We start from the raw sequence: 12,784 nt of genomic DNA on the forward strand, positions 1-12,784 counted from the left end.
GATTTGTCCGACTTGTTTTCTTTAGACACATCCGACTTGGGTGGTATCGAGTTTGCCCCGTTCCGCACTCGCTGACATATGGGCCCCACCCCTTCTGAACGGGCTCCCCTTTCCGCCCCCTCCATTCCACCCAGACAGCCCGACCCGCTCCTCGGCTCACCTCACGCCGTAACCTAAGCTAGGTTTTCCTCCTCCACCTCAACCGGCATCACCTCGGACGCGCGGCGGCGTGCAGCCATGGCGATGGTGGCACAGGCGGGCTTCGGCCTCACCCGCGTCGTCATGCTCGTCGGCGCGGGCGTGGCCGGCTCCGTCGTCCTACGAAACGGCCGCCTCTCGGAGATCCTCACCGAGATACAGGTGCGTCCCCTGGCCACGCCCTGGCAGCTGCTATCCTCTTATCGAAAACTCCGATCCCGATCCTTCAAGAGGCAGGAAGGTGGTTCGCTTTGGATAATTTGGTTTTGATGATCCGTGTCGCGTGGCCTTGCAGGAGTTTCTGGAGAAGGGGGAGATGGGTAAGGGAGGAGGTGGTGGTGCGGACCACGGCATCAACGACGCGCTCAACGAGGTACGCGTGTTGATCTACCTACCCTTAGTCTTAGCCGTGTACTCTTGATGATGTGTACTCTTGCCGTTAGTTTGACACACATGCTGTCATGCATCTCCACCGGAGCCTGTACCTCAAAACTGGAAGTACATGATACGATTAAGTGTATTTTTATATGACCCTATAGCCCCGGTCAGCTGGTATTACCGATGGAGTAGTATTTATGCTTGCCCTTGTGATGAATGTTTGATATCTTGGATGTGATGCCCGTGATAAAGCCTTGTTTACATGGCTTGTTGACTTTATTAGCTATGGCTTCCAGCAAATATGTGGTAGCTTTATTTTGGCAAGTAATATTTTGATCCAGCATGAAAATGTGTTTTAATGACTTGTTGCCACTAGTCCAATAGACCGGCCCATTTCAGAATAGAAACATGTGATGATTTTCAGCAATTATTGGATTTGGTTTCCTGATATGTGGATGTCAGCTGGTATGTTTTCTACGGATTCTGTAGTCTTAATGGTCTATATGGCAATAATATGTGATACTAGTAAATCTACAGAAATGTCTTTTGCCATAAACATTATGAAATAGCTTCACTAAAATTCACAGCATCCGTAGAGACAAATTTGGTAACTCTGAAGCCTGAGGCTCACAATTTGCTTTGCTAGATTATTTCCTATTATTCTTGTGAGTTCCTCTTTAGTGATGTGGCCTTTGCATTCTTTTCTCTCTTTTTTTTTGTTCTTCACACTGTGGATGCCTTGTCCTGATAGTTCGTTAGTGTGAGAAGCTGGTATGAACTTGGGATTATTGACTTCCTTGTTGATTTAAAAGATCTTTTGCTGTGCAATTCTTCCTAGATGGACGAATCACATGATGCATTAAACTTGAGATGCATTAAAAATATGTTTGCTTGAATTTTTTTACATTAACATATCCTGTTGTCCTAAAGTAAAATTTACTCTACCTAAAAAAGGTTAATGTTCTTAGACCAACGTTTTAAATGGCTGATAAGAGATAATGATAGTCATTGATGAAGTTAATCTAGACTTACAACCAGTATTTATTTTCTTTGCTAAGTACTCATCTTCATAAGCATATAATAATTCAATCTTGTCATGCTAAACTTACACTCTGGTCCTTTTAGGTGCGCCAACTTGCTATGCAGGTACGCAATCTAGGTTCTCCACGTTCGATAACTGTTCTCAGTGGAGGTTCTGGACAAACAGGTTTGTCTAGCTTGCGACAACTTCTTTTTCTTCTTTAAGAATTGTCAACTTGATAAATTGTCAAATTTGTATGTTTCCGACAAGGGATAGCTGCCTAACAAATGTTGGCTATACATCAGCCTGTAGTAAATATTGTACTCTCATTGTTAGTTGCTTCCGTTCGTTTCATTCATCCTAATTTACTGATTCCTACTTCTAGACATTATTGATACGCTGAACTTCGTTATATAGTTTTCAGTTACTTTGTGTTAGGTGGATTTCTCTTGGTGGTTGTCTGGTTAAATTAGTTTTAACAGAACACGTTTTAGTAGAATATTTTGGAAAACCGTTTTTTTACTAATAATTAGGTTAAGAGATAAGTATGCAGAATCTTGTTTGGACTGGGAAACGTAAAACATGTTTCACCCGTGTGTACGAGATAAAATAATACTGGTTTATAGAAAACGTCTAATCACCATTTTTCTAAAAAATCGGTTTCCCAGTTTTACAGGAACCATTATTTACTTTTCCTCAGATTTGTTAGACTAACCAAACAAAGTTTCAGTTAGTTACAACCGTACACATATTTATGCAAAAGTGATCTAGTAAAATCTCCTTAACCAAACAACCCCTTAGGTATTGTGTTAGCCCATGTCACTTTGTGTTGATTATTCCGGCAAAATTTCCTAGCTATCGTGTCAGTTGTGTGTGGTCAAACAAACTTACTGCCGTCATACATACATTGTGACAGTGTTCTTAATGTTTTTGCAGGAGTATCAGGACTAATAGTACCTGCAGCAACTGTTGGAGCACTGGGTTATGGTTATATGTGGTGGAAAGTATGTTTCTTCCCATCATGGCAGTTATGCTTGTGTGACTTACTTACTTACTAAGCCTTTTGTCCCAAACAAGTTGGGGTAGGCTAGATATGAAACCCTTTCATGAGGACTTCCCAGGAGGTCACCCATCCTAGTACTACTCTCGCCCAAATGGGTTTCATACCCAAAGGACTGGCTAGTTTTTACGTTGGCTCGCCAAGCCTATCACAACCCTTAGATATGAAACCCTTTCACGAGGACTTCCCAGGAGGTCACCCATCCTAGTACTACTCTCGCTCGAATGGGTTTCATACCCATGGGTCTGGCTAGTTTTTACGTTGGCTCGCCAAGCCTATCACAACCCTCCTCCTTTACCCGGGCTTGGGACCGGCTATGCCTAGAAGACATAGGCGGAGTTGCATTTATACTTGTGTAATGCTCACAATATCCTTACCTGCCAAAAGTATATGTTCTATCTGCTTTCCCCATTATTTCTACTACCATCACTTCTAAGCTACTCCCTCCGTCCCAAAATGTAAGATGTTTTTTGACACTATCATAGTATCAAAAAACGTCTTACATTTTGGGACGCAGGGAGTACATCTGTTCTTCTCGAAACTGCCATAATGTCTTCTTGAAGACCAATTCATTTTGAAGTGTTACTTCTTCTTCAGGGCATCTCCTTTGGGGACTTGATGTATGTCACCAAGCAAAACATGGCAAACGTTGTTTCCAGTATGACTAAACATCTGGAGCAAGTTCAGAGCTCTCTTGCTGTAAGTACAAGTGGTGCCCGTAGTTCCGCACTGCAAAACATCTGTTTCCATAAGATTTAAAATAACATCTGTTTCCATTCATTCCGAGGAGACGTAGTTAAATGTAGGTATTAGATGATTCTAATATGTATTATGCTGCTAGGATTATGAGTTTTATAGCTTCTATTGTTTACAAACTAGTACTGCACGAACTGCCGTGCAGAAATTCAGTCGACGGTCTAACTTGTTAGGGCATTGTTGCGTTGATAATGTTGTCTTGTTACCCACAGAAAGGGCAGTTGTTCACATGACATCCTCTATTAGTTTAACCAACTATTGTTGTGTGCAGAAAGAACAGTTGTTTGATTGGTCCTCGGTCTTAATTTCCTTAACCATTTGGACCAGCAATATTAATTTTGCTTGATGTTTAAACTGATATTCGTTTGAGGCTGTTGAAGATGAACTGGGAGTTTTCTTCCAAATTGTTGGCTCTGTACTGTGCCATTTGGTTTGATTGTCATATAGGAGGTATTTCTGTAGTTTCATATCATATTATCTAATATTTGAGTCAATTTGATAATTATGCAGGCTGCTAAAAAGCATTTGACACAACGCATTGAGAAGTTGGATGACAAATTGGATCAGCAGAAGGCGCTTTCTGGGCAAATAAAAGATGATGTACTTTCTCCTTAACACCTTCATATGTATGATGTATCTGCATATCTATTTTTATTGGAATGCGTATGCGTTAGGTAGAAAGTTTAAAGTAGCATATATGACAAGACTAGGTGCAATAACTTACTGTGTATATAATCTGTCAAGAGATGATTTTTTTCTCTCTCTATTAACTTTGTTAAGTGTGCATGGGGTGCATATGGTTTTCAGATATATACTTTTCTGTTCAGGTTACTGGCGCACGACTGAAGCTTGAGAATATTGGTTCAGAGATTAAGAACATCAAAGAATTGGTCTGGGGACTGGTGAGTGTAACTCTGTTTTACACCAGTCAGCTGGTCACATGATATGATTGTACCTCCTCTGTAACTAAATAGAAGACGTTTGCAAAAACGTCTATTTAGTTCAATTTGAACTGCAAAAATGTCTGATATTTAGTTCCGGAGGTAGTAGTTTTTAAGTTTATATTAATCTGCTATTTCTCATACAGGATGAGAAGATGGATTCAATGGAAGCCAAACAGGTGGGTGTTCACTTAGAAAGGGTTCTGTTGTTATGTTGGTCCTTTTTAGTTTGCGTTGTTCAGTCCAACAAACTCTGCTGGGAATGACATGTTTAAAGACTGAAAGATTGCTGTTCCTGTTTTGCACCTAAACGCAATTGTGTGATAAATGCCGTCTCCTGAGTTGCACATAACCCCAAATCACTCTGCATAAGTGCACTCATGCCAATCTTAGTCCATGTGTATAAATCAGCTGGGTAGCCTGGGTTGAAGCATGCTGGGGTACTCCTGAAAACTCTCTCGACATTTTGCACAAATTCACAATTACCGAACCACACGCCTGCCCTGAATACCCCTCCCCTCTCTAAATATTATTATCCTAATTAATTAGTAATAAAATGGTATATTACCAAAATGTGAAGTTCTTTTTCATCCTTTGAAGTTTTGATCTACCTTTATTCCTTCAGTATGGTGAGTTCCATGTACTTGTTTTTTCTTCTTCTTATGGTTACAATGTTATTCAACAGAATTTTTCATGCGCTGGTGTGATGTACCTCTGCCAATTCATAGAGCAAAGTGGTGGGAAGCTCCCTGAACGCCTGGTATGATCCTAAAGCAGCATATATGGTAGAATCATTGCTTCTGATATGGACCTTCTGTATTATGTGTAGTTTCTCTTCATTTTTGGACCTTTATGTGTAGGCCCTGTTGCACTTGTATGCTACTTTTTGTTCATTATTCATGAGTTGCGTTTGCAGCTATTTGTTTGTTTAAAGTTTATATCTGGGTGGTAATACTTGCAGTGTATTATCATGCAGTTCAAGACTCTTTAAGAAATGTTTTGCAGTTAAACGTAGTATATCTGTTGGTGCTTACTGACATGTAATTCTTTGTAAGCTTCTTCAACTGTTTGTCCATTTCATTAATATTCTCCTGATTTTGTGCAGGAAGGCATTAAACCATCAGCGAAGCGATTTGAAACAATTGGCATACAGGTTAGTCATAATATTTTGGACTTGACGGTAGCCTGTTTACTTTTCTTTGCAATGTTATCCCTTGATATAAACAAGTGCTGGGTTTTGGAGTGGTCATGAAAATTGAAATTTAAGTGTTTCCAATGCTGTCCCTTTATAAAAAAGTTTTTGCAATGCCTGCCCGTCAACAAAGTTACTCCCTCCATACCATAATATAAGGTTGCAAAACGATCTTACATTATAGGACAGAGGGAGTAGTCACAAAGATCATGCATTTTATACAAAGCTGCGCAGTGACCACAAATCACACTACAGTGGATAATTACCCCCATTTCATTTCAGGGGTTGCAACTAGCCATAGAAACAGGGAATTTTAGTGATTTCAGCAATTCTGATTCCACTGACAAGATAAGCAGGTTTGTGGACTGAACCTTATGCTGTGCAGATATGGTCTCTTTTAACTTCTGGACCTGTACTGAAATAAGTATACCATATGAGCAAGTCAACAATCCGTGCCCTGTTTTGTAGGTCCAACTCGTTGAAGTCTGCCAACTAATTTTCTTCGGGGTTGGCGAGACATGTATCCAGATTCGTTACTTAGTGGAACATTGTAAAGGGAGATCCTTGCTGGATAAAATGTAAAGAGTCCCAGCCTTTTTGTTATTTGCTTGTAGGAAGTGCTGTTTGTTAAATTTGAAAACGTGTGCGAAGTAGTAGCTACTATGGAATCTAGACCAGATGTTATTCTGGCATCACTTATGCCTTGCATTTTTATGCAATACTTGCCGTAAATAAATGGACGACACTTCAGTTTCCTTCAACCATTTCATTGATGGGTCTGTAATCATGCTGTTTGTGCATTCCATTCTGATTTTCGTACCATGAAAAGTCTGTCGTGTCCCACTTTGGCTGATTTACCGAGCCTACGACTTTTTGGCATTCTGGTTGATCTACGTGATTTTGTTTGCTCTACCTGATTGTCTATTTTACTGTTTGCTTGATCTGCTTTCTGGACTTTATGGCTAATTTAACTGTTAGCTTGAGACTAAAGATTTGATGGGAATGCATGGAGACAGCGTACGCAAGGAAGTTACTACCCCTTAGAGCAACTCTAGCGGATACTCACAAATCTGATATAAGGGCTGCTTGTAAACTGTTTTGCGGTATTCTGATATAAGGGCTGCTTGTAAAATTTTTTGCGGTACTGTGAGGCCTTCGGCGGAGCAGATCTGCTCGCAAACGTCCTGCAAAATTTTACGGAAACTTGTCCTGCAAAAATTTACGGGATGAGTTTACAGGATTTGTTCCGCAAAAATTTACGGGATGAGTTTACAGGATTTGTTCTACATCGAAGCCCTCGCGGTACCGCGAATTTTCAGTAGCTTTGCAAATTCCTGATTTTCAACAATATAAACTTGATTATATAAATCAAACTTATAAATAATCCAAATGGCAGATCACAATACAACAATGCATTCATTACAACAAATGTTTAAATTCAAATAGTTAATACAACAACAAATGGTCTGGAAGGCAAATAATTGTTCAAGACACACATAAATACATATGAAATTTATTAAAGTAAAATGCAAATCTATCTCCCATAAAGTTGCCGCTGATGCTCAACAAGATTATTACGGAAGGGAGAATATCATACGGAAACCAACATTCAAAGAAAACTTTGTGGAAACCATGTTTGAAGGTTTCAAAAAATTCTGAAGAAAATGTAATGTGTCAAGAGGATGAACTTCTATTGTTATGTGAAATTTCAAGTTAAAACACATTGCGGGATGTGAGCTATGAAAAAGACAAATCTAGCAATGAATAGTGACATTACTGTTTGGCACTATTTAATGCTGATTTTGTTTTTTTCATAGCTCATATCTCGTAATTTGTTTGAACTTAAAATTTTGTAAGGCAATAGAACATCGCTCTCTTAACATCCCGTAATATTTTGAGATTTTTTTGATACTTCAAAACATCATTTTCACATGGTTTTCATCGGTTTCCACCGAATGTTGGTTTTCATATGATATTTTCCCATTACGGAACGAAGCACTGTTCTCAATCTTTTGGTAGGTGTCAAGAAATGCATCGATCTCATCTGTGTCCCTGGCAGGCTTAACACGGCTACCAACATTATCATAATAAAACTTCAAGTTCAAATCTCTCTCGTCCTCGATGACCATGTTGTATAGAATTACACATGCAGTCATGACGTTTCTGAGAGATTTCTTATCCCAGAAGCTAGCATGACCTCAAACAATAGCAAACTAAGCTTGCAACAAATCACATGCCCCTATCAATATCCTTTGGGCATGCTTCTTGTGCTTGGGCAAAAAATGTGTGCTTCTTAGTTTTGGGTCACTTGTCTTCACAAATGTTGACCATGGAGGACAAATATTTTCTGTAAGATAGTACCCCATGGTATGGTCATGTCCATCGAAGGTATACTTGCAAGCCGGAGCTTTTCCATTAGCTAGCCGAGCAAAAAGATGAGATCGTTACACACTGGTGAGACCACGACAATCCAAAGTAGCAATGCCAAATCCACAAGTTGTGTGAAGCCACGCCTTCGAGCATAATAGCTGGTTTACGTTTTTGGCTAGTGCATTGCCCCGTCCAAGCAACCGTTCTTCAACCTCCAATTCATGCAATCCACACTGCCAAGCATGCCCGACCATCCTCTTTCTTCATTCTCTTTGTGTCCTCCTTATTTGGAGCTCGAAGATATTCTGGATCAATGTCTTCGCAAAGACCCGCACACATTTGAGCGTGGTATCTTCTCCAATGTGAAGATACTCATCGGTGTAGTCAGCCGAAAAACCATATACAATCACTCGCATTACCGTCGATATTTTTTGGTATGAACTAAACCCAAGTGGACATTCCTCCGGTAAGTGAAGAAACGGCAATTTTACTCGCAAGCTTCAACTATGCAAACAAAAAGATACCTACGCATTCGATCACCTACAGGAAAGATGAGCCGGATATGTTGGTACCTCGGCGAAGTAGTCCTTCATGAGCATGTTGTGGCTGAGAGCTCGGTCGCGCGGAATGCAAAGCTGGCCAACCGTCGATCCGCGCCACTCTCTCTTCGGGCCGGCTTCAAATCTGTTAATGAGATGAAACAACACTAGGTGGTCGACATCGTCGTCCAAAATCATCTCCGCTGTGTCGGAATCATGTGATGAAGACGACGAAGAACTCCAAGCATCCATCTAGAAAAATAAATCCACGCCTAAGATTTTTCTAAATATTGCCGCGCCTAAGATTAAAACAACAAATGGGCTTCAAATTACATTCCCCGGAAGCAATTCCACCAGCCAGAATGAAGGCGGCCCCACCTTTCTTCTCCGTTGCTGACCGAAGCAGATCGACCGACCTCTTCTTCACCACAGCTACAAACCTGTGGCACCAGCGAGCGCGGCTTCACCTCGGGTGATTCCGCGGCTCACCAATGTCCAGACCAACCAAATCCGCCCGCTACAAGGCCGCGCAGCAAGCTCCGGGGCGGATCCATGGTGGCGGCGACCACTTGCCCACGGGAAAAAATAGGCACCCCGGCCTTCGAAATTGGTGGGGAAGGTACGATAGGGGGCGGTGGAACTACTTGATAGTGTGGGGCGGCCGAGGCAGCAAATGACGGTGGGGAGATGTGGCAGCGGTGGAGGTGTCCTCGCGGGCGCGAGTTGGAATTTCCTTCGCGCCAAGGAGCGGGTGGGATAGAGGAACCAAAAAAGAGAGGGTGAAAACAGTAGATATGGCAGATGCGGGCCGGAGTTTACAAGATCTTACAAAAACATTAGGTGACAACCGAATATAGCGGATCTGTTGTGTGCGGAGAAATCATCCCAGTCTTATAGCGAACGCGCTGTTTTAACGGGTCTGCTAGAGTTGCTCTTAAGGCCATCCACTATATGGAGCGTGCACGGCGTAAAATTGTCCACTTTGATGTTATAAGGGTGCGTTTGTTTTTGCTCCAAGTAATCCCACTTCTACGACTTCTTGGGCTGTAGCAGCGAGTACAATAACAGAATTATAGCAGACTTATAGTCGGAATTCAATTCGTCTCTTGGGAGCATATGCTCCTGCACACTTTTTTTTTGTAAATGTCAATTTTTTTTGAAAAAAATTGATGTATTCATTGTCACACCCAAATGCTAGCTGCAAATTTTTAGAGGGAAACCTTAAGCATTTTGATTTGTGCAAAAAACAACTCGAACACCAATGTTATCTCTAAGTGTTACATTTATTTTTATTTTTTCACCGACGAAGCATTGCTATCTCGTTTCACATGCAAATTGTCAAACATGCTTACTACACTAACAAGAACATCTACTAAAAAAAAGATTTTTAAAAATTTATTTACTATTATTTTGAGTTTATTGTTCATCAGGGAGAACGTGCACCCCAGAGACAAAACGTGCACCCTGCTTATAGCCCGCTTACATGCCAATTTCGCCTATGTGGAGGGAGAGCATGAAAAAGTGAGAGGGGAGTGATCTCTCATGCAAGAGCCTAGCTATTTGCCTGCTCCTAAGCAGATACAAGAAAGAGATAGAGAGAAGGTGAAAAAAAAATACTACTCTTGTAGCTAATCTTATAGCTAACCTTGCTGTATGAGTGACTATAAATGATGATTATATATATGATATGACAACATAGTTGTTTGTACTATCAACCCTGCTCTAAGTGCGGACAGGTTTATACGCTATTGCAAAGAAAATTATAAAATATAGTCGTTGCTCTCCCTTGTTCATCCTCCTCCGACGAATATTCCACTCCGCCACCTGCCCTTCCTGTCTTTGCACCGCCTCATAACACCCCCCTCTCTCTAGAGGTAGTACTGCACTGGCGACCGAGCCTGCTGCCTTTGCACCGACCCGAGCTCCATACTCTCATCAAGCCCCACCCTCTCCACGTCAGCCTCCCCCTGCTAGTGCCCGTGTTTGTGTCGGGCACGCACGTGGCCATCATGGTCAGCTGTGGTGTGCTATTGCTTTGTGCTGCTGATGCTTATGTCGTGGAAGTGAATTTTCTGCTAGTGCTCTGAACCGTGTTGCTGTTAACTGAGTTGTGAACTTGTGATGCTACTACTATGAACCGTGAACTATGAACCTGCATATGCTTGGTGCCGTGAACTTACATATAGCTTGATGTATGTTGCATGTGTTTTTAATGCTATGCTTTGTGCTGCCGCACCTGCTATGTTTATTTTTTTATGCAAATTGATGCCTAGCTATGCAGATGTTCCATGGTGAAAGTTCAGTGGGATCAAGAGGCCACCATTTTTTTGTGAGTGGGTGGCTGATCAAATAGAGGTAGGACATATGTCAACCATGTTGATACATGGCAACTATGTAGTCGGCTCGATCTTCATGAACATAGATCCAAACGACAATAGAGGTAGAAAGTAACTAGATATCTTCCAAATCTCTAGGAGAGACGAGTCTGTTGAGGTAGGTAGTATTCCACAACCGTAAGGATGTGGAGGTCTTGATAATATGGGAATATCCTTCCCTTGAAAGGGGCCTTGATGATTTGGTAGGATTCTTCCCTCGTAATGGGCCATGATATCCAATGGGGGGATAGATGAGCAAAGCTCTCTCAAGTTTAGTCTGAATGCTTTGTTAACCCTAGAAAGTGCAAGAGGTATGGTTTATATAGTTTATGACCGAAGAGGAAGTGAGGTGAGAGATATACATGGCCGCATGGCCTAGATCTATAGGTAGATAGGGGGTTGGACAGTCTGGGATGTCCATCGGACAATCTGGTGGTTGGCGTGAATGCAGTTTCTGGCGCACGCATCAGACGGAGGTCATCCTCTAGGGAATGGCTAGTTTAGCTGGTCACCAGAAAAAGTGCTGGACAAAATCAGATGGCACTTTTGTTCGGCTTAGAATTTTGGGGTTCTGTTGCTTGGGAGCATCATGCTGGGAAATCCATTGATCTGGCTGGACAGTCTGACCACTATACTCCAATAGCTTTTATCCTATTTCTTCTTCCTTCTCCTTTGTGGCTTGGCCTTCTACCCTCACTTCTTCATGAATGGATCATTGGTAACTGAGCATGCATAGGATTTTGATTTGAGGTAGAAGCCATGTCTCATGTGAATGCATAGGGAGTTTGAACAGGAACGAAGTCACCTCGGTTTCAATAGCATGCACACGACATCTACTAATTGGTCCAATTGGCGCTTGTGGGGTTGGTGTAGGATTCATGGTGATGTCTGATGTCTACTACGCAACCTTCTTTTTGTAGACGTTGTTGGGCCTCCAAGTGCAGACGTTTGTAGGACAGTAGCAAATTTCCCTCAAGTGGATGACCTAAGGTTTATCAATCTGTGGGAGGCGTAGGATGAAGATGGTCTCTCTAAAAAAAACCTGCAACCAAATAACAAAGAGTCTCTTGTGTCCCCAACACATCCAATACAATGATAAATTGTATAGGTGCACTAGTTCGGCGAAGAGATGGTGATACAAGCGCAATATGGATGGTAGATATAGGTTTTTGTAATCTGAAATTATAAAAACAGCAAGGTAGCAAGTAACAAAAGTGAGCGAAAACGGTATTGCAATGCTTGGAAACAAGGCCTAGGGTTCATACTTTTACTAGTGCAAGTTCTCTCAACAATGATAACATAATATATCATATAATAATCCCTCAACATGCAACAAAGAGTCACTCCAATGTCACTAATAGCGGAGAACAAACGAAGAGATTATTGTAGGGTACGGAACCACCTCATAGTTATTCTTTCCGATCAATCCATTGGGCTATTCCTATAAGTGTCACAAATAGCACTAGAGTTCGTAGTAAAATAACACCTTAAGACACATCAACCAAAACCCTAATGTCACCTAGATACTCCAATGTCACCTCAAGTATCCACGAGTATGATTATACGATATGCATCACACAATCTCAGATTCATATATTCAAACCAACACAAAGAACTTCAAAGAGTTCCCCAAAGTTTCTACCGGAGAGTCAAGACGAAAACGTGTGCCAACCCCTATGCATAGATTCCCAAGGTCACGGAACCCGCAAATTGATCACCAAACATACATCAAGTGAATCAATAGAATACCCATTGTCACCACAGGTATCCCACGCAAGACATACATCAAGTGTTCTCAAATCCTGAAAGACTCAATCCGATAAGATAACTTCAAAGGGAAAAATCAATCCATTACAAGAAGGTAGAGGGGGAGAAACATCATAAGATCCAACTATAATAGCAAAGCTCGCGATACATCAAGATCGTGCCAAATCAAGAACACGAGAGAGAGAGA

General features: G+C 41.5%; 1 protein-coding gene across 1 annotated transcript; it reads left to right on the top strand.

Annotated features, from left to right (window-relative positions):
- The first annotated feature begins 123 nt into the window (after positions 1–123).
- On the top strand, positions 124–6,310 carry LOC119328873. Its single transcript, XM_037601871.1, has 12 exons — positions 124–360; positions 494–571; positions 1,702–1,783; positions 2,534–2,601; positions 3,255–3,356; positions 3,924–4,013; positions 4,241–4,315; positions 4,501–4,533; positions 5,040–5,114; positions 5,460–5,507; positions 5,829–5,902; positions 6,015–6,310. The coding sequence occupies exons 1-12, from the start codon at positions 238–240 to the stop codon at positions 6,040–6,042; spliced, it is 876 nt and encodes a 291-aa protein (XP_037457768.1). The 5' UTR covers positions 124–237; the 3' UTR covers positions 6,043–6,310.
- Positions 6,311–12,784: the final 6,474 nt, after the last annotated feature.

The sequence above is a fragment of the Triticum dicoccoides genome, chromosome 1B (assembly GCF_002162155.2).
Source record: "Triticum dicoccoides isolate Atlit2015 ecotype Zavitan chromosome 1B, WEW_v2.0, whole genome shotgun sequence".
NCBI classification, from domain to species: domain Eukaryota; kingdom Viridiplantae; phylum Streptophyta; class Magnoliopsida; order Poales; family Poaceae; genus Triticum; species Triticum dicoccoides.

Coding starts and splice junctions, on each gene's coding strand:
- LOC119328873 (XM_037601871.1), top strand. CDS start 238: ATGGCGATGGTGGCACAGGCGGGCTTCGGCCTCACCCGCGTCGTCATG. Junction 2,602..3,254: donor ATGGTTATATGTGGTGGAAA/GTATGTTTCTTC, acceptor CTTCTTCTTCAG/GGCATCTCCTTTGGGGACTT. Junction 3,357..3,923: donor AAGTTCAGAGCTCTCTTGCT/GTAAGTACAAGT, acceptor ATAATTATGCAG/GCTGCTAAAAAGCATTTGAC.